Here is a 25,863-nt window from a genome sequence, read left to right as displayed (position 1 = left end):
GTGATGACTCAAGATGCGGAATGAGACATATTTTTTTTACATGGCCAATGCAGGAATCTCTTATTTGGCTATGTATATGTATATGTTATTTGTTATGAGGTAGGTGCAGAAGGAAGAGAAAACAAATCCTTATTAATTGAAACAATAAAAAGGCAAAATAGAATTAAAGCTATAAAAAAAACAGGATGACCACTTTTTAGATAAGTTATGGTAGGGATTCTTTTTGCCTGTGGGTTGGATTAGGTGGTTTTCAAGTTCCTTTCTAATCCTCTATTCTGTGATTCTGTAACGTATAAAATATGTCAAAAGATTCCAAAAAATTAGACATCTCAAGTTATACAGTAAATTTAAAATAAATGAGAACATGTCAGATACATATTTCCAAAATTTTCACTTTTCATGATATTCTGTGGTTGATGTCTAGCACTTTATATACTAGAAAAGGATCACACTAATATCTAAAACTAAGTAACAATAGGGGGGAAATCACTTTTAATGAGAAAATAATTCCTATTACAAGTCCCTACTTAGATGACTCATCATGGCATATTAGGTGATCCTTAGTTTTTAAGGGCTATGCTACTGATGCAAAAAAATGCTACCAAATTCTTGTGGGAAAGGCCTGGATTGTTGTCTAGGCAGAACAGGTCTCTCCTTTCTGAACTCACTCAATTATGGAGAAGTTTATCTTCAAGATTTTGACCATTAGATGAAAAATGTTTTGGCCATGACAACCCACGAAAAAAAACAATTTTAAAAGGACCATTAATACTATGCAGCCATCTTTCTCTTCAAGATGTGACAATGGCCAAAAAGGACACAGAAGATGCTAAGAAACACAAATTTTAAATCATCTATAAATATTAAATGCAGATTAAATGCAGTTTAATCTTTGTCCAGTGATCATATAATGTGTCCAAATAGACATACTTTAAAGAAATGATCCCAAGTAATAGTGATTTCATACGATCAAGGAAATATGTGCTCAGAAAAGGAGGTAGGCTGGCTATGTGATGAGAACTGGGGATCAATACCTGTATATCCAAAGTTCCTCACTGCTACCCACAAAATATAAAAAGATGTACAGAAGGGTCTCTAGAAAGCCGAATGCATCTCCGTGTAGGATCAAAGAATTACAAAGAAAGAAAAATTACTAAAGGTTGCCATTTTTATTAATGAAGGGAGTAAACACTGATGAGGTCATAAGAAGATTCACTGAATAAAATATGGTTTTAAGAAAAGATCACCTGATTTCCTTGGTTTGTTCCTAGAATAACAATGTCCATGCATTTGATTCCTTAGCTCATGTTCAAATTTTTAAAAATACATTTAATTTTATTTTAAGCTCCAAATTCCCTTTTTTCTCAATGAAAACAAAACAAGAAAAAAAAACCTGTCACAACATTTCTTTTATTTTTTTCTCTAAAACTCTTAAGACTTTCTGCCTTAGAACCAATATTATGTATGTATTGGTTAAAGATAGAAGAGTGGTAAAGGCTAGGCAATGGGGGTAAAGTGACTTGTTCAAGGTCACACAACTAGGAAATGTCTGAGGCCAGATTTGAATTTAGCACTTTCCATCTCTAGGCCTAGCTCTCAATCCAGCTACACAGCTGCTCCCCCGCCCCCCTCCACAAACATTTCTAGTCAAGCAAAACAAATTCCTGCACTGATCATGCCTAAAGGGTAGGGGGTGGGGGAGCAATCTAGACTGAAGTCAATCCTTTCTATCTGAAGGTGGGTAGTATGTTTCATCACAAGTCCTCTGGAATTTTAGTTGGTCATTAGTCTGATCAAAGGTCCTAAGCCATTCAAGGTTTTGTCTTTACAAAATTATTGTCATCCTACTTCTGCTCACTTCACTGTACCTGGGTCCATATAAATCTTTCCATGTTTTTCTGAAACCATTTCCTTTTTCATTTCTTACAGCATAATAATATTCCATCACAGTCATATACCACAACTTGTTCAGTCAATCCCCAACTGTTGGGGATCCCTTCAATTTCTAATTTTCTGCAACCATGAAAAGAGAAGCTATAAATTTTTTGTATATATGAGTCCTTTTCCTCTTTCTTTGATCACTCTTGAGGGCAAAGACTTAATAGTGGTATCTCTGGATTAAAAGATATTATTCACAATTTAATAACTTTTGGGGCATAGTTCCAAATTGCTTTCCAGAATGCCTGGACCAATTTAGTTTCATCAAATGATTCAGAGTACTGTCCCCCACACCCCCCAATCCCTCTAGATTTGTCATTAAACTTTTTGGTTCAACTTTGCTAATCTGATGGATGGCAGGCAACTCAGTGTTATTTTAATTTGTATCTCTGTAACTGTTATTAGTGTTTTATTTATTTTTATTATTTACCATCTAATAGCCAAAATCTTGAATATAAGCTTCTCTGTACTTTGAATGTGCTCAGGAGGGAGTCCCATTCTGTGACAAGATGGTAGTCCAGTGATTTAGAGCATTTTTATATGCCTCTCAATAAACTGGATTTCTTCTTCTGAAAACTGACTATTCATATCCTTTAACTGTTTATTAATTGGGGAATGGCTCTTATTCTTATAATCTTGACTTGATTCTCTCTATAATTTAGAAATGGTCTTCAACAAAGAAACTTGTTGCAAAGATTTTTTTCCTTCGATTTCCCATTTCTCTTCTAATTTTGGCAACACTGATTTTACCCATGTAGTACCTTTTAATTTTTATGTAATCAAAATTGCCCATTTTACTTCCTATGAAGCTCTGCTTTTACTTTGGTCATGTACTTTTCTCTTATTCATATATCTGACAGGCACCTTGTTCCATACTTCTCTAATTTGTTATCCTTTATGTATCATCATGTACTCATTTGGAGCTTGTCTTGGTATACATCAAGATGTTAAGTATATACCTATTTTCTGCTAGATTACATTCTAGTTTTCCCAACTGTTTTTATTGAATACTGAGTTTTTGCTCCAATAGCTGAGATCTTTGAGTTAATCAAACAATAGGTGCTACTGTGCTCATTTACTTTTTTTGTACTGTGTACCTAATCTGTTCCACTGATTGACCTATTTCTTATCTAGTACTAATAAACTGTTTTGATTATTACAACTTTATAGTATAGTATGGGGGTGTGTGGGGTGCTCAGGGAGGAGTAATATCTTTGGTATGGAGGGCTTGTCGTGCCCTCCTAGGGCAGCTCTCCAGCTTCTGACCCTCACCTGACACCCAGCTCTCACTTGTGGCTCCCAGTAGCTGCTAGCATGCGGCAGCGGCCACACCCCGGGCAACGGCTTCAACAGGCTGGCTAAACCTTGTGAGGGTAGCCATCGGGTCGTCGTTGACCCCTGGTGAACTAGGGCTTTGCTCATCCAGCATGTGAAGACTGCTTTGGCTCAACAGACGGAAGAAACCAATAAGAAGGTTCAACGCTGAGATGGCGACGCAGCAAGGCACTGTGGAGTTATTAGGGCGTGTTGGAGCACAAAAGACAACACGGCCATCCAATGCAGCTGAGGAAGTCTCCAGGTGTAACGACCTCGTGCCAATGGACCCAGGCTTCCAACGTCGAGAGAGTGGGACTGTCTCTGTGCATCGACTTTTCCACTTAAATCTTCATGCACAAGTGTCTTTGTGCACAAAGACAATAGTCATCCTCAGTTACCAAGAGACTACTACTACTAGTAGTATAGTATGAGATTGGGTACTGCCAGGCCCCTTTCCTTCATAATTTTCCCTATTGATTCCCTTGATATTTTTGATCTTTTATTCCTCTAGATGACCATTATGATTTTCCTAGCTCTATAAACTAACCCTTTGGTAGTCTGATTGGCATGGTACAGAATAAGTATATTAATTTAAATAGTATTATCATTTTTGCTATAGTGGTTCAGCCTATCATGAGCAACTAATATTTCTCTAATTATTTAGTTGTGTATTTAAATTCATAAAGAATATTTTGTAAGTGTGTTGACACAGTTCCTGTGTGTCTAAATGGACTTTTGTTTCTATCTCTTCTTGTTGAATTTTGGTGTAATATACAGAAATGATGATGATTTGTGTGTGTTTATTTTATATCTTGCAACTCTGCTAAAGTTAATAGTTTCAATCAGTTTTTTAGTTGATACTAGGATTCTTTAAGTAAAACATATAATTTGCAAAGAGTGATAATTTTATTTCTGCTCTGCTTACCATCCCTTTGATTTCTTTCTTTTGTCATTGCTACTGCTAGCATTTCTTGGACTATATTTAATAATAAAGATGAAAATGGACACCCTTGCTTTACCCCTGATCTTTTTTTTTTCTTTTTTTAAATAATATTTTATTTGGCCATTTCCAAGCATTATTCATTAGAGACAAGAATCATTTTCTCCTCCTCCCCCCCCCAAGCTGACGCGTGATTCCACTGGGTATCACATGTGTTCTTGATTCGAACCCATTGCCATGTTGCTAGTATTTGCATTAGAGTGTTCGTTTAGAGTCTCTCCTCTGTCATGTCCCCATAACCTCTGTAGTTGCTTTTCCTCAGTGTTTTTACTCCCACAGTTTGTCCTCTGAATGTGGATAGTGTTTTTCTCCTAGATTCCTGCAGATTGTTCAGGGACATTACATTGCCACTAATGGAGATGTCCATTATGTTCGATTATACCACAGTGTATCAGTCTCTGTGTACAATGTTCTCCTGGTTCTGCTCCTCTCACTCTGTATCACTTCCTGGAGGTTGTTCCAGTCTCCATGGAATTCCTCTACTTTATTATTCCTTTTTGCCATCACCAACATATACCACAATTTGTTCAGCCATTCCCCAATTGATGGGCATCCCCTCGTTTTCCAATTTTTGGCTACCACAAAGAGCGCAGCTATGAATATTCTTGTACAAGTCTTTTTCCTAATTATCTCTTTGGGTTTACCCCTGATCTTACTAGAAAGGCCTCTAATTCATCTCCACTGTCATTTTAATTCTTAACTTCAGAAAGATACTATTTATCATTTTAAGGAAAGCCCTGTTTATTCCTATGCTTTCTATTGTTTTGAGCAGGAATGGGTCTTGTCAAAAACTTTTTCTAGGAGACCACATCTTTATTGGTATAGATCAAAGGATCATAGACGTAGGACTGGAAAACCTCAGACTAACTCCTCTAATCCTATCTCTTTATTTTACAAAGGAAGAAACTGAGACTAGGAGAGGTCAAAGTCAAATGACTTTTCCAAGGTTACACAGGTATTAAGTGGCAGACCTGATATTTGAATATCTGTGTCTTCTGACTCTACAATTCACAATTTTTGATCACCATACTTCATGCAAGATTCCACTGTTATTGTCTGACTATCACATGGAACAAAATGCTGCCTTAAAAGCTGTCATAAAACAAGTTATCTTTCAAATGTGTATGCTTAAGTCACATAAAAAGCCCTGAAAGATTTAAGAGATAATTTTGTTCAGACTAACCAGAAAAAGTCAGTCATGAAAGAAAAGTAAGGCATAATCATTATGCTTCATTGGTATTCATGTAATGTCCAGAGATAGAAAGGAAGGCTACTGAGGGCCTTACGGAAGATTTATAGGAGGGTATGGAGAAGAGTTACATGGAAGAAGTTCCAATGATACAGAATTCCCAGGCATGTGAACAAATATTATCCTTCTCCCCTGACATTACCTCCCATTTGCCTCATACTTCCCCCATGCTTTCTATATCTCAATCTAGCACAATTCAACCTCTTCTACTGTGCCCAGTGGATTAACATTCTATTGTTATGTCCCCTCATCTCATTCTTCTTCTTACTCGTCCCATTTTTTACCTTCATAAATGTTTGGCTTATGTCAGAAGACATTCTGTCTCTGGCCTTCCTTTCCACAACTGGTTGCATTTTTCTTTATCCCTTAACACATCAGGATTAGAGGAGTTAAGTCTTTTTACCTTTATACCTCACTGCCAGTCCCTCAGCCACCATCACTCAGCAACTTCTCCTCCTTTGAGATCTACTCTATCCAGATCCTAAATGCCCAATCAGATCTTCGAGGCAAGCTGTCTATTGGCTCCGAGGTCATTTCTTCCTCTTTCCTCAAGGAGTCTGTACCAGATCACATTCTTCTTCCCCATACTAATCCTTGTCCTTACACTGGGGATTTCAACATACCACATCAAACATTCTGCCTTTTGAGTAACTCAATTTGCTTGACCTATTCCTTTACTCCATCTCAGCCATATACAGCTATGGTCACATCATTAAATTCACTAATAATTTTCCATTTCTGTGATCAAGAATTTCAAAATTCTTTGTCCAACTATAATCTCTTACTATACCATCTCTCCCTATCCTTCATTTCTTCTAAATTTATTCTTTGTCTCATAGCAAAGAAATCCTTTTACTCCTCTGAATGAGAGACACTGGCTTAGCAGAAAGACAGCCAGACCTGAAGCCAGGAAAATTTAGGATTAAGTCTAACTTCCTGCATATACTGACTGGCACAACCTCTTGGTTCTTACTCTAAGTGTAAGTGGTGGGACAGCTGGATAAGAGGGAATTTCTTCAGTGGGAGTTTCCTATGCAAATGAAATTATATATCTGGTGCAAAATATTGACTCAAATAGAAGTTATTTTGACATCTTCTCTCCTTGGGCCTTTGCTAGAGGGATGAGGGAAAGCTTTAAGTAAGATAAGGCATGCTTAAGCAATATTAAAGTACAGTTGTATTACATGAGTACAACAGATGAAAATTGGAAGAAGGTAGTTCAGGGGCAGTTGCATGGCTCAGTGGATTTAAAGTCAGGCCCAGAAACCAGAGGTCCTAGGTTCAAATCTAGCCTCAGATACTTCCTAGTTGTGTGACCCTGGGGAAACCACTTAAGCCCCATTGCCTAGCCTTTACCATTCTTCAGTCTTAAAACTAATACACAATATTGATTCTAAGATGGAAGGTAAAGGCTTTTTAAAAAAATAAGGTTGGGCTAGTCATGAAAGGAAGGATGTGGGATTTAAAAAAATCAACACAATGGTTAAGAGTTAACTTTTTCCAACAAGGGTGAAAACTTTTATCAAAATCTTGAAAGAGTGGGAAATTTAAGGGTGCTAGTTTGGTACAAGTATCCTTTGGTAGAATGTATTGAAAAATAAAATTAAAAAGTACTACGTGTGCTCTGAACTCTAAAAATATGTGTATCTACATATATGTAAATTTATATATACTAGATATCACTATGCAGTATTTCAACCATTTCTCAGTTTCTATTTATAGGTATCCTTTCCACATTGTAACTTCTCCCATGACAGTTTAAATATATCACTGGTTGGTAGTGTAAAAAATTTTGGGGGGAGTTTTGTGGAAGCTGCAATTGACACATGAAGGCTAGCAGATAACACAGAAAAAGTTTAGAGACTGTTTAGAGTCTATATAGTCTATGACCAAATACTTAACCCCAATTTTACAATAAGGTATTGTGAACACTGCTCCCTGCCTGCCCCAGGGAAAAAAAAAATTCAGATTTCTTCTCTGGTATGGAGGGAGGACCAAAAAATTTTACAGATTGCAAAGGTACTGGGTCACTAATCCCTCTGCACTCCCCCAGCCTTCCCTTGTGTGATGTGGAAGGGATAGTTGTATTTTGAAGAAATCACCATGTTCAAAAGATTTTTAAAATAGTGTTTGAGGAAGTGAAAACAAAAAGAAGCTGAGAAAAGAGGGCTACTATTCCAGAATTTCTTCACCAAAACACATTTCTATCTAGGAAACAAAATGATGAATTGCCTTGCCAAGAACAAATTTTTATATTCCTAGAAAAAATTTATTTTAAAGCAATTCCCCTTGTCCTCAAGACCACTGCCCTCAAACCTTTTTGGGAATACAAATTAAATACTTTTCTTTTCACCCCTTTTTATAATGTTTTCACTTTCTAAGAAAAACAAAAGGACTTTAGAATTTGGCATTCAGAAATCTTTACTATTTTTCAGAATTTTTACTCCTGGAATATTATGCCACAAAATGAACCTCAAAAAACTTAGAACTTCTAACTCTGGAATTCCCAAGAAATTGATCTCTTTTCTAAATTGAAAAGTTGATTGAGAAAAATCAATTGAAAAATCAAAAAGTCAATTTGTGAATCAAGCTACAAATTCACTTTGGAGGTTAATCCCCCAAATTTATAGCATTAATGGTCTTGTCCTCCATCTTATTTACAATTCTGCAACTACTGTAACTGAGTCACTCCATCTTATATATTAAATACCATCAATACTTTGCCATGTTCAACAAACAAGGCTTTAATATGCTAACAGTCTTAATGGGAACATCAGTTAAATAAACAGACCATTAAGTTGGTATAGAATGGTCATTCTGGCAAAGCCTATTAATTTGCTCTTATACATTAGCCAATTGCTGGACAAACACAAATCTCAGAAGACACTGGGATGAGTTTCTACAGAACACTTAAGTCCCATGTTTTGTGTGCTCTCTATTCCCTGTACTGTAAGCACACCTAGAGGCACATTTATATATGGTAAAGTAAGGAGAAAAGTGCATACCCTCTCTCTGGCCTCCCCCATGCATAACAAGAAGTGTCAAGGAGGTTTGAAGCAACTGAAAACTAAATTAAGTTAGTAAAGCTTTGGGGACAGTAATCTTAGTAACAGAAACAATGAAAAGTGAAAGCAGATGTTCATACTGCACATTGATAATATTATCCATCATAAGACATCTTTAATGAAACAACAAGAATCTGAAAATAACATCTTCCATAATATACTTACTGTGATAAATGAGGGGAACATTATTCTTTGCACACAAAAGGCATTTAATGCTTGAATAAGATAGGCAATTAAGATAACATATTTACTTGAGCAACTTTTCTCCAATTTTACATTCTAACCTTGAAATGAATTTCTTTGATATAGTTTTGGCAACTTTAGGACAAGTTAGGAACTCTAGTTCCTCTTTCATGAGACATCTAAGGATTCCCTGTCACTCTGGAGATAGAATAAAACTATAGGATTAATGTTCAAGTGATTTTCTTGGAAATGACCTTCATTGGCTTCTAGGTATAAAGTAAAAAAATAGTATTGCAGAATACTCTCAGTGAACACACTCTCTCTGTTTCTGGTACCACCAATACCTCATATTTCAATAGCCCAAAGATCATTGTAGAGTTTCCTTACTCTTTAAACCAAACTAAACAAGAGCCCAGTTGGAAACATTAAAGAGCATATGACTAGAAAGCTAACATGAAAACATTTTCTCTCTTCTCCTTAAATCTGAAGTTGAACAGGTAATGTGTTATCAGTAAATTAATAAATGTTCATTAAGCATCTACAATCAGTGAAGCTGTGATGGTGAACCTTTTAGAGATGGAGTGCTGGGCCCTGTCCCCACTTCCACTCCCAGACCCAGTGCCATGAACCCCGTCCCCCCGCCCCCCATGCTAGATATGCCCCACTCCCTCTTACCACATACAGGGGAAGGAGAAAGTGCTCCCACTGGGCTGCTGGATGGAGGGGCAGGTGAAGTGAGGAATGTTCTCAGCTAGGGCAGAGAGGGGAGGGGAATGGCATTTCACTCTCCTCTAGCTCTGCCACCTGTCAGCTGCCCACCTTACCCACTGTGTGCTCCTATTGGGCTGCTGGGCAGAGGAGTGGGTGAAGAGAAAAAATGTTGACAGGCATGGAGAAGGGAAGGGGAGCAGCTCTACCTGAGTCCCTCTGCCTTTCTAGTAACTAACTCTGGGGGTGGGAGGTGGGGAAGGAGGTGGCTGTGTGCCCACTGAGAGTGCTTTGCATGCCACCTTTGACACCTATGCCATAGTTTTACCATCACTGAGCTAGGCAATATGTTAGGTGCTAGATATAAAAAAGAATGAAATACGTTCTGCTCTCAAAGAAAACAAGTTTTTATGTGTGGGCAGAATAACTACAAAGAGAATAAATTTTTTAAAGCAAGGCCATTGGGAAGAATACTAAGAGTGTGTATGTGGGGTGTTCAAATAAATCTTCATGTGGTAGGTGGAGCTTGAGGTTTGTGAGTACATTTAAGGCACAGAGGCCAGAGCAAAAGCATAGCCTAGAGGAAAGAGATGTGAGATGGAAAAGCTGAATAGAGAGAATTCCAGTTTAGGTGGACCTTGCTGTCCTTGTGTCACAATTAGATGAGCTTTAGTACTTGCAAAGGAAGAAATTAATTCCGATTTGATCTCTGCTTCTGTTTTTGGATATTCAGTGTCCCAGTACCTTTCTCACTCTTGAAGATTCCTCTGAGTCAACGGTTTCTTCTTCTGATTAAGACCATCTGATGTGGCAATTTAGATATAATGAAATCTGCATGTTTCCTTCAAATTATTTATAGCTATTTTGTAGTAGACCTCCTCTGTTGTCACTGTTTTCTTTTACTACTCTAGCTTTCCATTAAGATGGTGCTTAATTTATCAGGTAACCATTTCAATGAATTGATCTCTTTATTCCCTAAGATTAACCAACAAGTATTTATTAAGTACTTATTTTGTTCCAGGCACTGTCTAAAGCACCGAGGATACAAACAAGGCCAAAAACACTACCCTGGCCTCAAAGAGCTCACATTCTACATGCCCATAGATGGCTAGCAAACAAAATGCCTGTTGGGTGACTATTGTACTGGAAGATTTCATAATGCTCTTCTTTGTAATATTAAGATAACGATATTGTTCCACCATACGCTGAGTTGTTTTTTAACAGTGGATTGTAGTTTATTCATACTTTTTTACCCTGTTGTCCTTGTGTCACAACTAGATGAGCATTAGGGTCTAGTCCAAGGTCAAAGAACAAATAACTTAAGAGTCTTAATACTCATGAAATCACAAGTCCTTCAAATATTTTACAAAATATATTCCATGTCAATATAAATATTTTATAATATAGGGATTATTTCAGTTGAACTTGACTCTTCCCCCTTCATGTTTAGCTGTTAAGAGACATCCAAACCAACTATTATATATTCTGAGAGGATAAGTTTAAAAAAAATACTGTATACTTCCTGACACCATTTAAAAGAAAAATGTGTTTAATGAACTGGTAGAAATTATATTAGTATTTTAATTTAACAGAAATTATTGAAGAGTTTGTCTAGCATTAAAAAAAATCAATAGCTTTTCTACTAAGTGCAAAAAAAGTTTCTTTGGATTGATTCTACTAATTAAATAAAAATTTAAATATATGTTATTCTTCAATCATTAATCACACAGGTTCATTTATATTATGAATGATCAACTCTTTACCCTCCCTTCGTCTGACTATTTGGCAAGTTTTGTCAATTCTACCTCTATATTCTTTCTCTTCATTTAGAACACAACTATGTTACTGCAACAACTTCACCGGTCTCCTTGCTTCTAAACTCTACATTTTCTACTAAATAATCAAAGTGTTATTTGTTCATATACTTCTTGTTCATTTACTAAGGTAATATAGTAAGAATGAGATAGTTAGTTGGCACAGTGGATAGAATGCTAGCCTGAAAACAAGGAAGTCTCATCTTTGTGAGTTTAAAACTGGTCTTAAACACTTACTGTCAGACCCTGGTCAAGTCACTTAACCTATCTTACTTAGTTCCTCATCTGTAAAATGAGCTAGAAAAGGAAATGAAAAACCACTCCAGTATCTTTGTCAAGAAAACTCCACATAAAGTCTCAAAGTGTCAGTCATGACTGAAATGGCTCAACAACAGAATTTTCTCCTAAAAGTCAAAGTGGTATTCTCAAAGCAGATCCTGTAACTTTTCTGCTCAAGAAGCGCTCCTTCTTGCTGCTAGAATCAAATACAAATTCCCTTTTTGTCATTAAAACCCTCCAATTTCTAACTTTAAAGGCTTATTATATATTAGTCCCCTTTCAATCTTTCATCCAGCTAAACTACATACTGCATATTTTCTTCATGCAAGACAGAACATTTTTTTCTCTGTGCTTTTATGCAAGTTGTCTTCTGTGTCCAGGTATAGATCTCTCCTCACCTATGTCTCTTAGAATCCTTAGTTTCTTACAACTCTTAGAATCCTTAGTTTCTTACAACTCTTAGAATCCTTAGTTTCTTACAACTTAGAGCAAATCACACTGTTTCTTTGGCTGTGGAGTCACAGAAGCTGGGTTCAAATCCCACCTTTGATGCTTACTACTTGTGTGACTTGGGATAAGTCACAACCTCTTTGGGCCTCTCAGTTTCATTATCTGTAAAATCAGGAGGTTGTCCGATTCAGTAGATGGGACACTGGAGTTGGTATCAGATAGACCTGGGTTAAAATCCTACCTCAAATACTTACTAGCTATGTGACTAGCTGTTTCATTTTCATCTTTTCATCCCCAGTACCTGGAGTGTAGTAGGCTTTAAGAGATGCTAGTTGACTGCCAACTTATTGCCATATTTATTTCACATTATTTTAGTTATTAAAACTTACTAACACAAATAATAATTATGGCAGTAGTACAACATATTCACTAGACTTGAGCTGAGAATATTTGGGCTTAAGTTATGCCTCTGACAAATTTTAGCTGTGAATCCACATACATGTGGCACCTTTCAGACCCCTCATTAGCTCACTAAACTATGTTCCAGAACAAACTGTCCATCTGCAATAAAAGGGGGCTTCCGGAAAGTTTTACACTAGTAAAGTCACATCTGATCCAAAGTTATTAAAAAAAAAAAAGCAAAAGCCCCAAACCTACACTCAAACAAGCAGATTAGTATCTGCAAAATCAATTTTTAAAAAGGAAACACTTAAAAAATCTATCTGAGTGAAAGGAGTAGAACCAAGAGAAGACTGATACACTGTGGCACATCGAATGTAATGGACTTCTCTACTAGCAGCAATGCAATGATCCAGGACAATTCTGAGGGACTTCTGAGAAAGAACGCTATTCACATCCAGAGAAAGAACTATGGAAGTAGAAACACAGAAGAAAAAAACAACTGCTTGATCACATGGGTCAATGGGGACATGATTGGGGATGTAGACTCTAAGTGATCACCCTAATGCAAATATTAATAATATGGAAATAGGTCTTGATCAATGACACAAGTAAAATCCAGTGGAATTACTAGTTGTCTGGGGGAGGGGAGAAGAGGAGGGGAGGGAAAGAACATGAATCATGTAACCATGGAAAAACATTCTAAATCAATTAAATAAAATATTTCAATTAAAAAATCTATCTGAATTGAGAGATTATTAAGATTATAATGAACAATAACAAATTTATAAAAGAAAATTGAACCCTGCTTTTAAAAAATTTGTCAAAGATTAACTTCTTTAATACAAGGATAAAACTTAGGTTAGAAAACAAAATCTTTTTAAAGTTCAAAGAGATCTAATTCGCTTAATTAATGGAAAATTTCTAACTATAACTACTGTTTTCCAACAGGAAAAATTCTTGTACAAAGTTTAGTTTTTAAAAAACTAATTCTATGGAACCATACAATAAGGTTCTTGGAGCTCAGTTTAATTACTGAAGTACCCAAATAGACTAATTATAAGGTAATCTATACATCTGTCTCTATTCACTATATTAGTAATCCCTAAATAATTACAGAACTGTTTTAGGCAACTCCACTCTGGCAATTTTTCCAACAATCTCTATTTTACAATCAACCACTATTGGTTGTCAGCTACAGGCACTGAGGCTTTACTTTATGCTTTGTAAAAGCCCTACTGTCACCTGCCAAATGAATTCTAAAAACAATCATATTGAAGATTATTTGTTTTTAAGCATCTCAAGATAAAAAATAAAAAATTAACTAGGAGCGGGAACTGCTTCAGAAGTAGGTAGTATTCACTAAAAATTGCCCAAAAGGATGAAGATCATCAGAGATAACATTTGTAAAGCACTTTGTTAAAACTTAAGAGAACTATAAGTATAAACGAAACTTCAGAAGGTAGTTTGTTTCTTTAAATCTCAGAGTTGTCTGAGGGAATGTAGGGCAAGTCATTGAGAAAAAGTCCGAACCGAATGGCCGAGAGTTAAACCTGAATGATGCACAAAGCTTAAAGGACCGGCTGAGGCACGGATGGTAAAGCGTGCTGGCAGCACTACAATTAAGGGATGAGCACCGATGCACTTATTCTTTGTGGTGTGCAAACAAGGGAGTCCTGAAATGTCCCCGTCAGTTGAGAACATTTGAAAGGAGAAAAGAACGAACACTGCCAACACGGTGAGCCCCACTTACCCCAAAAATAATAGAAACATTTGACTGGAAAAGTATTAAAAAAAAAAATTCTCCGGGTGTGTGTGTAAAACCTTTTTTCTTTTCCAGCGGTCAGGTCGGGGGCACTCGCAGTTTGAGGAGACCGGCTGCGTACAGGGCGGGAGCCGAGCTGGAGCCGAAGCGCGGCCGCCCTTCCTCCCTCTCCCTAGCTTACCTGCCGCATCGTAGCTTGACCCTGGCTGTCCAAGGAGCCGCCTCCATCGCCAATACTTTGCCCCGCGGCCCACCGTGGGGTGGGAGGGTGAGGAGAGTGGTGTCCGCCGCTGCAGCTACTCGTGCAGCCCCGCCCAGACTGCGCCCCCCCCTCCCCCTTCACCTCCTAAGACTGGCTCCCCTGGGAGCTCCTCCGGTTTCCGTCTCCGCCAGAGCCGTCTCTTCCGCCCGCCTGCTAGGTCGACACCGCCACTTCCGAGTTCGGCTCCTTCCCTTCCTTTCCCGGCCTCTCCCCTCCTTCCAGACTGGTGTCCTAGCAACGACCTGCGTGGTAGTGATGGCATCATTACGCGACTTGGTGCCCCGCGCCTCCGCGAGTTAGAGACGGCGCGTTGAGCTCGTCAACTAGGGGACTGAAGAGCGCGGGAAGCCGTGGGTAGCTTGACTGGTTTTATTCGTGGGTTTTTCTTCTGTCTGGTCAGATTTGGTGAGTAGCGGCCACGAAGGCTTTGTTTTCCGCCCTTTTGTCCATGGAGAAAATTGTTACCTCATCGTCTTCAGCTCCAACCCTGTTATGCTCCCGGCCCGGTGTCCGGGGGAGAGAACTCTTGCATTAGTATTAACCGCCCTTTCCCCTCCCCCTCCTCCTTCTGGAAAGAGTGCACTGTTTTCTTCCTCACCTCTCATTCTCTTCTTTTTTCTTGTCTTCCTTCTACTCTTTCTCCACAGCAAGATTTTTGTTGCTCCCTGAAAAACCACTCTTGGAAGTTCCAGTTTTGAATCTCGGATTTCCTAATTTCCACTTAAATGCTCCCTCCTTCCTTCCCACCATCCCCATTCTTCAGCCAGATACATATTTGTCAGTTTATATTTAATTCAACAAACATTTATTAAGAGCTTGTTATATTCCAGGCTCTGTGTTAAGTTCTGGGGATACAAAAAGAAGCAAAAGATAGTCCCAGCCCTCTAGGAGCCTACAATTTAATGATGACAGTATCCAAACAAGTACGTGCAAATGAGCTTTATCCAAGATAAATAAGAAATAATTAACTGAGAGAAAGCACTGCATTTAAGGAGATGGTGAAGGCTTCTTGTAGGAGGTGAAATTATTTGTCAGTTTATATAGGACCAGCATAGGACTAGTACTGATCTAATTAAAGAAATGAGGGAAAGGGGAAGGAACTTCTTCATATTAGAAGAGCTAGATTTTAGGAAATAAAGGCATTCAAGTTATCTAGCTAGCTTTTAAAAATGTTTAAATGTTGTATTTATTTTTTTAAACAGCTGTCATTTCCCAATAATCACTTCTTGCATAGAACTCTTCCCTCATAAAGTAAAAACAAATTCTTTGGCCATATATAAAAGCGTACATGCTTCATTGCATGCCTGTAGTCTATGACCTCTACTGAGAGGAGATAGTAGTTTAATCAGTTCTCTAGAGTCAGGGTTGGTAATTACATTGTTTTGTGTTTTTTATTATCTAGCTTTTGTCAGCTAATTTAAATTTAACTTACTATATTTTAAAATTTAAGGTATGTTTTTATAAAAAATTGTTTGAGATAGCAAAAGGAGAAGATGCCTGCCACACAAATGACAATGAGATATGGACATCCAGAGGGACATACAGATGTTTGTTTTGATGATTCTGGGAGGTAAGATATTTTCCTAATATTTTATGCAAATAAATATTAGCATAGCTGATAGAATAATATTTAAATATGTAAGCTTTAAGAAATATAATATACTTTTTATGTTGAATATACTGTTGACCCACAATTATTCAAGGAGGGAATAGAAAAATAGATGATCCCAAATATCAGATTATAGAATCTCTGACTTGGAACTGTTTTAGAATTAGGAAATCCTGAGTGTCAGTTTTTCACCTCTAAAACACAAATAATAATATCAATAATACTTAACTCACAGTATTGTTGTAAGGTTTAAATGATAAATGTATGTAGGTTGTTTTGCAAACCAAGTGTTACCTAAATGACTGAAGATAAAATATCTTTTGCAAAAAAAAAAAAAGCAAGTATAAATGGATCATTTATATGGAGAGGGGAATATTGTTTAAGAAGAGTAGACAGGAAGAAAGGGGCCAAGTGGTAAAGAACATTAAATACCAAAGAACACTATATTATTATATTTATTTTACAGATAAGGAAACTGGAGCAGACTGAGGTCAAGTGATTTACCCAGAGTTACACAGCTAATAATTGTCTGAGATCAAATCATGTCTTCCTTACTCCAGGCCCAGTACCTTATCCACGGCATTCTCTAGCTAGAGAGTATAGGGCATCACTTGGGTTTATTGAGCAATGTTGTGGCCAGACTTTAGGAAAATCACTTTGACAACTGAGTGGAGGATGAATTGGAGTAAAGAGAGCCCTAAGACTGGGAGACCAATTAGAAGGTTGTTAAAATAATCCAAGTGAGGAGTGAAGGCCCAAACTGGGGTGGTGGCTTTGTAAGTAAAGAGGAAGGGATTTATATGAGAGGTACTGTAATTGGATATGTAAGGTGAGTGAGAGTGAGGATTTGAGGATGACACCAGTGTTGTAAACCTAGGTGACTGAGAGTGGGCTCCATAGAGTTATAGAGAAGTATAGAAGAATAGAAGGTTTGGGGTAAAAGATGAGTTCAGTTTAAAATATCTTGAATTTGATTCCTGTAATAGGACATCCAGTGTGAAATGTCTAATAGAATGTAACATAGGACTGGCACTTAAGAGAGAGACAAGACTGTACACATAAATCTGTAATCTGCCAACTCAAAAGAGTAGATGATCAAATGAGAGTGAGTACAGAGAGAAAAGAAGAGGTTCTAGAACACAAGCTTAGGGAATACTCACATTTACTGGGCATGCTATAGATGAAAATCTGACAAAGGACACTTGGGAGTAGTCAGACAGTTAGGAGAACCAAGAGAGAATAGTGTTATGAGAAGACAATGTATCTAGAAGAATAATAATATACATTATATTATTATTTAATGTATTATTAAAATGCTAATATGATAAATTAATATAACTTTTGGGGTAATAGCTTATCAATATATAACTAAAATGAAATAATTATATGATATAGATATTAAATAATAATAATGATGATGACTACAATTTCTATAGCACTTTAAGGTTTACAAAGTGCATTACAAATATCTCATTACAAATTTCTTATTTGATCCTTGCAACAACCCTGGGAGGTAGAGCTACTATAATCCCTATTTTTCAAATGAGAAAACGGAGGCAGAAGGCAGTTTTATGAATTACCCTTGTTTCCAGAGCCAGTAAGTGCCATCTTCAAGTCCAGTACTCTGTCACTGTACCACTTAGCAGCCTACTCATCATGTCAGATTCTATAGAGAAGTCAAGAAGGTCAAGAGATTTTAAGAGACATCAGTTATGAACATTTAAGAGATTATTAATAACTTTAGAGAGGGCATTTTCATGTGAATGATGAAGTCAGAAGTCAGATAGCAGAAAGTTTTTAAAGATAGTGAGAGAAGAAGTGGAGGTATTTAAGTATAGCTGACTTTTTCAAGGAGTTTAGCTAAGAAAGGGAGAAGAACTGTAGGTTAACTAGTAGAGAGAGTAGAATAAAATTAAGCGTTGTGTGTTTTTTCATGGGAGTCATGAATATATTTGTAGACTGAAAGAAAGGAACAAGTAGATATAAAGATTATGTGGGGACAGTCTTCTGGAGAAGACAGGAAAGAGAATCAGAGGTGCTTATAGAGGGCTTGGCGAGGAGAACTATCTCTTCAGATAATATGGTGGAAAAGGAAATAGTGAAGGTTGATGTGAGAGAAAGGAACTTGGTGAATTACTTCAATTTTTTCAGTAAAATATGAGTTGAGATCCCTCTGCTGAGAGTTTTGGAGAGGGGAGTAGTAGGAGGTAAAAAGAGAAGATTCAGAAGAGCTGTTCTAGTTAGTTAGAGAATCGATTAGGGAGTAAAAGAATTGCCTTGCTGCTGTGAGAGTATATTTGGTGTTAGATAACAAATATAGAATGAATTTCACCCAGTTAGCATTTTCATGACTTCCTCCAGACGCATTTAGTAACATATAAGTAGCCCTGAAGGAAGGGTATAATGGGAGTAATCAAGTTGTGATTGAGCATGTATGCTTGGCACTAAAACAAAGGGGAAGTGGATTAGAGAGAAGAGCCTAGTATAGAGTTCACCAAGGGGTTAAGATTGGGAGGAAAGAGAGTATAATCAATATGAGTAGCCTGTGGAAAGTTTTGAGGATTATACAAATACAATCAATAGTGAGAATAATGAGTATGGGTGGAGGGGAGTAAGGCATAGGGAAATCTGTAATGAAAGAAGGTTATGATCAGATGAAGGAATTCTGAATTCTTGAATATAGGAAAAATATTTTTAGGTGAGGAAATTATCCAATGTCTTACTACCCCTGTGTATAGTTGTGAGGTAGAATACATGGGTAGGTCATAGGAATTGATGAGATTAAGGAAGTTGGAGATTAGAGTATTTGAAGCAACATCTATGTGTGTTGAAATTTATCATTGTTATGATAGGATTTGGGGTAAAGAGAGATAATTACTGAACTCATCAAAGAAAGAGGCAAGATTTCTTGGATTTTAGGGGACAGTTGCAACCTGGATTTGAAATGGATGAAAAATTTAGATAGGGTAAACCTCAAAGGAAGAGAGGTTTTAAAGTGATCAAAGTAGAGGGAGAATCTGGAAGTAACCATAGGAAGCAATTCTCTCATCAGTGAATGATGAGAGGAAAAGTGTAGCAAATGCTAGAAAGGCTGACTAGAGAAGCAGTGTCATCAGGAGGGAGCTAGATCTCAGTGAATTTCAGAAGATAGGGAGAGAGGAAGAATTAAGATCACAGGAAATTTGTTAATTATGGAACAAGCATTCCAGAGAGCACAATGAAATGGACAGTTAGATTTGGAGTATGCTATTTCTGGATGGGAATAGAGAAGTAGGAACTGGGATTGGGAAGTGGGTTTGGGGTTCTCACCAAAGGGGAAATGAATTTGGATGGGAAATGGGTCTTTTGGAGGAAACAGGCAATTAACATAATTCAAGGTTGTCCCTCAAATCAGATGATGTCACTTTTTTTCTGGGAGTCCCCAAGGACCAGAAGGAGGTATGGCTTAGAGACCCTAGGACCCAAGTCAGGACGCAGAAAGTAGAAGTAAGAGGTGGGCCCTCAAAAGGTGACCTCCATGTTATGTGCCACAATTTATATAAACTGAATAGTTGAGCTTATGTGTTTTTGGTGCTGTTTATTGCTTGAAATTTTTCTTAAAGTGATCATGAATAACCATACTATCTTAAAATTGAGAGCAGGAATGGATCCTTAGAAATCTTGTTCCATTCATTAATCTTTTGTTTAAATGTGAAGATGAATAAATTTATCAGATGACAACTTGATTTCATCATTAAAAATGATAACAATGTGTCACTTAAACAATTATTTAATAGAACAAAAAACTAGGCTAGTTTTAATGTGTTAGTATAGGTCTATATATTTGCATATATATGTATAAACATAATTTTTTTTTAAAAAAACAGTTGTATTGTAACTTGTGGAAGTGATGGAGATGTGAGGATTTGGAAAGACCTGGATGATGATGATCCCAAATCTATTAATGTTGGAGAAAGGGCTTATTCATGTGCTTTAAAGGTATTAAAAATGATTACAATATCTTTTTGTTAAGATACTAGCTAAGCTGAATGTCATACTTTGTCAAACTAAAGCTTTTCCAAAAGCTTATAAAATGTTTTGTCTACTCGTTAAGAAATGAAAACATCAAGGAATAAAAATGTCAGTTTTTTAATTAATTTAGTAATTTGGACATGATGTTCAAATTTTTTTCTTCCCTTTCTGTAAATCTTTTGTTTAAAAAAAGAAAAGAAAAAGTTTCACAAAACCAATCAAACTATCAATTCTAATGTTACATATGTGTGTCTACAACTACTTACATAACACTACATACATATATCCACACCTATGTAAGGAAGGAAGAATTGTAATTTTTAAAAATTAGGTAGTATATCTTGCATAAGAGAGCTCTTTTATGTTGGAATAATAAATTTTAATAATAAAGGATAGGCATTTTTTTCTTTATAAAATGAGCTTTACCATATTTCTGCTTTTCTTGAATGTTAGGATAAAAGAATGAGAAATCAGATTTTAAAATGTTAACCTTTAAATATATATCTTTCGAATATTTCCTAATGCCTTATGGTATATAATTATGGTAATGATTAGTCAATTATTAGAGAAAGGGGAAAATGTTTCAGAAAATGATTTCTAAACTGTCAAGTATTCTGAAGGCATTTGGGAGGTTTGGTAGTTTTTGGAGAAATTTCTGGTCGATTTTGATCCATCCTGTCAAACATATTTAATTTTACAACTTTGTGATTAATACATTATTTTATTTTATTTTTTAGAAAGGAAAATTGGTCACCTCGGTATCTAATAATACTGTTCAAATTCATACATTCCCTAATGGAACTCCAGATGGCATACTGACTCGATTCACTACAAATGCAAACCATGTGGTCTTTAATAAAGATGGTTCCAAAATTGCTGCCGGATCTGGGTAATATTTGATGTTGGGAAAGCTAACAGTTTTATTTTATTTTATTTTTTCCCAATTACATGTAAAAACAATTTTTAACATTAGTTTCCTAATATTTTGAGTTCCAGCTTCTCTCCCCTCCCTGAGACAGTAAGCAATTTGATATAGGTTATACATGTGATATCATGTAAAACATATTTCCATATTGATTATGTTCTGGAAGATATGTTTAAAAAAAAGAAAAATAGTATGTTTTATTATGAATTCACATTTTATCAGTTCTTTCTCTGGAGGCAGATAAAAGCTAACAATTTTAGTACGAAATGATCTTGATACAAGTTGAAGACTATCAGTGTTGGAGGGATTGTGGAAGGACAAGAATGCTGATGCACTGTTAGAGCTAGACTGGTTATTTTGGATTTTCATTTGACCTAATTAGTCAAGAAAAGCAACTTGATTCAGCACACTGAGTTTATGCTTCAAGGACTTCAGTAACAGATATATAGGTCCAATATATGTTAAAATACTTGAAGAATTAGTATTTAGGTTAGTAAAGAAATAAAGTGGTTGCACATTAATTAGGAAATGGCTGAAAAAACTATGGTATGTGAGTATAACTGGAAATATTAATGTAGAGTATGAAATGGCTCAGAGACATTCAGAGAAAATAAAGATTTGTATTAACAGTGTAGAATAAAGTAAGCAGAATTAAGAGAGCAATATCCACATTAACTATAACAATGTAAATGAAAAGAAAATTAAACCCTAGGTAATTGAAAAATCAGTGATGCCCTCAGAGAGCAAAATAGACCATGCTAGTTCTGAGTCAGAGGGCTGGCAGCCCCACATCTGACCCTTATTACACATGAGCCTTAGGGTGAGCCACTTAAACCCCTTTCTGCTTATCTTTATATTAAAGCTGTCTACAAGAAAGTAAAGAGAGTGAGCCAAAATGGCAGAGGCTCACTGAGCTGAGTGTGGTTCTGAGGTGAGACTCAAAGTCCAAACAAGCAGGATCTTCTGAGATTCTTCTTCAAAACAAAATGTTATGACAACAGCAGATAGAAACTGGTTTCCTTCCTGGTGTTTCCCAAAGTGGACGAAAGGAAAACTACCAACATAGCTCAAGTTTTCTCTTCCTTTCTTCTCAAAACCAAGGCTATGGTCAGAGAGAGGGAAAAGGCTGGCTAACCCTCACAACAGTCACGGATTAACTGCCACTACTCCACATTCACACCTCGCACAGGATTCCCTGCATAAGCCTCTCTGCAGATCTTGAGACAAACATTCCAGATTCTTTAAATTAGCAAGCTTATCTTATAAAATACATCTCTTCTAATCTCATTCTTACAGTACCCTCATAATTTTAAAAACCTACTTAAATTGGAAATGTAGAAAAGCTTAACATAGCCAGTGCAGATATTTATTTATTTATTTATTTATTTTTATTTATTTTGTTTGGTCAATTTCAAACATTATTCCTTCTTTACAATAATCACATTATTTCCCTCCCTTCCTGTTGATGACTCGCAATTCCACTGGGTATTACATGTGTCCATGATCAGAACCTATTTCCATATTGTTGGTATTTGCACTAGGATGTTCCTTTAGTGTCTATATCCCCAATCATATCCCCCTCGACCCATGTAATCAAGCAGTTGTTTTTTTTCTGTGTTTCTACTCCCACAATTTTTCCTCCGAATGTGGATAGTGTTCTTTCTCATAGATCCCTCTGGGTTGTTCATGATCACCGCTTTGCCACTAATGGAGAAGCCCATTACATTTGATTGTACCACATCAGTCTCTGTGTACAATGTTCTCCTGGTTCTGCTCCTTTTGCTCTGCATCACTTCCTGGAGGTTGTTCCAGTTCACATGGAATTCCTCCACTTTATTATTCCTTTGAGCACAATAGTATTCCATCACCAACATATACCACAATTTGTTCAGCCATTCTCCAATTGAAGGGCATCCCCTCATTTTCCAATTTTTTGCCACTACAAAGAGCCCAGCTATGAATATTTTTGTACATGTCTTTTTCCTTATCTCTTTGGGGTACATGCAGTGATATGGCTGGATCAAAGGGCAGACAGTCTTTTAGCGCCCTTTGGGCATAGTTCCAAATTGCCCTCCAGAATGGTTGGATCAATTCACAACTCTACTAGCAATGAATTAATGTCCTGACTTTGCCACATCCCCTCCAGCATTCATTACTTTCTATTGCTGTCATGTTAGCCAATCTGCTAGAGTTGTTTTGATTTGCATCTCTCTGATTATCAGAGATATAGAAGACTTTTTCATGGGCTTATTAATAGTTTTGATTTCTTTGACTGAAAATTGCCTATTCATGTCCCTTGCCCATTAATCAAATGGAGAATGGCTTGATTTTTTTGTACAATTGATTTAGTTCTTTGTAAATTTGAGTAATTAGACCTTTGTCAGAGGTTTTTGTTATGAAGATTGTTTCTCAGTTTGTTATTTCCCTTCTGATTTTGGTTACATTGGGTTTGTACAAAACCTTTTTAATTTGATGTAATCAAAATTATTTATGTTAAATTTTGTGACTTTTTCTAAGACTTGCTTGGTTTTAAAATCTTTCCTTTCCCAAAGGTCTGACATGTATGCTATTCTGTGTTCATATAATTTACTTATAATTTCCTTCTTTATGTTCAAGTCATTCACCCATTCTGAGTTTATCTTGGTGTAGTGTAATCTCTAATCTCTCCCACACTGTCTTCCAATTTTCCCTGCAGTTTTTATCAAATAGTGGATTTTTGTCCCCAAAACTGGGATCTTTGGGCTTGTCATAGACTGTCTCGCTGAGGTCACTTACCCCAAATCTATTCCACTGATCCTCCTTTCTGTCTTTTAGCAAGTACCAAATTGTTTTGATGACCACTGCTTTATAGTATAATTTGAGATTTAGTACTGCAAGGCCACCTTCCTTTGCAATTTTTTCCCCCATTATTTCCCTGGATATCCTTGATCTTTTATTCTTCCAAATGAACTTTGTTATGGTTTTTTCTAATTCAATAAAAAACTTTTTTGGTAGTTCAGTGGGTATGGCACTAAATAAGTAAATAAATTTGGGTAGGATGGTCATTTTTATTATGTTAGCTCATCCTACCCATGAGCAGTTAATATTTTTCCAATTGTGTAGAGCAAGTTTCAGTTGTGTGGAAAGTTTTGTAGTTGTGTTCATATAGTTCCTGTGTTTGTCTTGGCAGATAGATTCCTAAGTATTTTATATTGTCTAGGGTGATTTTAAATGGAATTTCTCTTTCTAATTTTTGCTGTTGAGATGTGTTGGAGATAAATAGAAATGCTGATGACTTATGTGAGTTTATTTTGTATCCTGCAACTTTGCTAAAGTTGTTGATTATTTCCACTAGCTTTTTAGTTGATTCTCTAGGATTCTTTAAGTAGACCATCATATCATCCACAAAGAGTGATAGCTTGGTCTCTTCATTGCCAATTTTAATACCTTCAATTTCTTTTTCTTCTTTAATTGCTATTGCTAGTGTTTCTAGTACAATGTTAAATAATAGAGGTGATAATGTGCATCCTTGTTTCACTCCTGATCTTATTGGGAATGCATCTAGTTTATCCCCATTGCAGATGATGTTGACTGATGGTTTTAGATGAATACTTTTCATTATTTTTAGGAAAGACCCTTCTTTCCTATACTTTCTAGTGTTTTCAATAGGAATGAGTGTTGTATTTTGTCAAAGGCTTTTTTCTGCATCTGTTGAGATAATTATGTGATTTTTGTTGGTTTGCTTGTTCATATGGTCAATTATGTGGATGGTTTTCCTAATATTGAACCATCCTTGCATTCCTGGTATAAATCCCACCTGATCATAGTGAATAACCCTCGTGATGACTTGCTGGAGTCTTTTTGCTAGTATCCTATTTAAGACTTTTGCATCTATGTTCATTAAGGAGATTGGTCTGTAGTTTTCTTTCTCCGTTTTTGAGCTGCCTAGCTTTGGAATCAGTACCATATTTGTGTCATAAAAGGAATATGGTAGAACTCCTTCTTTGCTTATTATGTCAAATAGTTTGTATAGTATTGGGATTAGCTGCTCTTTGAATGTTTGATAGAATTCACTTGTGAATCCATCAGGTCCTGGGGATTTTTTCTTAGGGAGTTCTTTGATGACCTGTTCAATTTCTTTTTCTGATATGGGATTATTTAAGAATTCTATTTCTTCTTTTGTTAATCTAGGCAATTTATATTTTTGTAAGTATTCATCCACATCACCTAGATTGGCATATTTATTGCCATATATTTGGGCAAAATAATTTTTAATGATTGCCTTAATTTTCTCTTCATTAGAGGTGAGGTCTCTCTCTTTTCATCTATGATACTGTTAATTTGGTTTTCTTCTTTCCTTTTTTATTAGATTTATCGGTACTTTGTCTATTTTGTTTGTTTTTTCAAAATTCTAGCTTCTAGTCTTATTTATTAGTTCAATAGTTCTTTCACATTCAATTTTATTAATTTCTCACTTAAGTTTTAGCACCTCTAATTTAGTTTTCTTCTAGAGATTTTTAATTTGTTCGCTTTCAAGTTTTTTGATTTGCATGTCCAATTCATTGACTTCTGACCTCCCTAATTTGTTAATATATGAACTCAAGAACATAAATTTTCCCCTGCATCCTGCTTTGACTGCATCCCATAGATTTTGAAAGGATGTCTTATCATTGTCATTTTCTTCTATCAAATTATTAATTGTTTCTATGATTTTGGATTAGAAAATCATTTAATTTCCAATTTTTAATTTGGCTCTCCATGTAGCCTTACTGATCATTATTTTTATTGCATTGTGATCTGAAAAGGTTGCATTTATTATTTCTGCTTTTCTGCATTTTTTGCCATGTTTTTATGACCTATTACATGGTCAATCTTTGTGAATATACCATGTGCTGCTGAAAAGGTATATT

At 36.2% G+C, this 25,863-nt stretch overlaps 2 protein-coding genes across 5 annotated transcripts in view; one reads left to right on the top strand and one right to left on the bottom strand.

Moving 5' to 3' along the window:
* SOCS4 (suppressor of cytokine signaling 4) overlaps positions 1-14,643 on the bottom strand; it is a 32,646-nt gene extending 18,003 nt beyond the window's left edge. Inside the window, exon 1 of one of the 2 annotated variants that reach the window (XM_056810971.1) lies at positions 14,511-14,643. The gene's annotated coding sequence lies outside the window, so the exon portion shown is untranslated. Of the gene's footprint in view, positions 1-14,348; positions 14,486-14,510 lie in introns of those variants that run through there. The other variant, XM_007473150.3, reaches the window with a different exon arrangement.
* A 61-nt stretch (positions 14,644-14,704) lies between these two features.
* The window catches only part of WDHD1 (WD repeat and HMG-box DNA binding protein 1), an 86,104-nt gene continuing 74,945 nt past the window's right edge, over positions 14,705-25,863 (top strand). The window contains exons 1-5 of one of the 3 annotated variants that reach the window (XM_056810970.1): positions 14,705-14,834; positions 15,260-15,352; positions 15,880-15,999; positions 19,905-20,016; positions 20,787-20,938. In XM_056810970.1, the coding sequence (XP_056666948.1) occupies positions 15,923-15,999; positions 19,905-20,016; positions 20,787-20,938 (341 nt within the window). In that variant the 5' untranslated portion in view covers positions 14,705-14,834; positions 15,260-15,352; positions 15,880-15,922. The remainder of the gene's footprint in view (positions 14,835-15,259; positions 15,353-15,879; positions 16,000-19,904; positions 20,017-20,786; positions 20,939-25,863) is intronic. The other 2 variants (XM_007473149.3, XM_007473147.3) reach the window with 2 other exon arrangements.

Source organism: Monodelphis domestica, chromosome 1, assembly GCF_027887165.1.
Source record: "Monodelphis domestica isolate mMonDom1 chromosome 1, mMonDom1.pri, whole genome shotgun sequence".
Classification (NCBI taxonomy): Eukaryota; Metazoa; Chordata; class Mammalia; order Didelphimorphia; family Didelphidae; genus Monodelphis; species Monodelphis domestica.
Note: the sequence above shows the minus strand (reverse complement) of the source record. Positions and strands in the feature narration are given on the sequence as shown.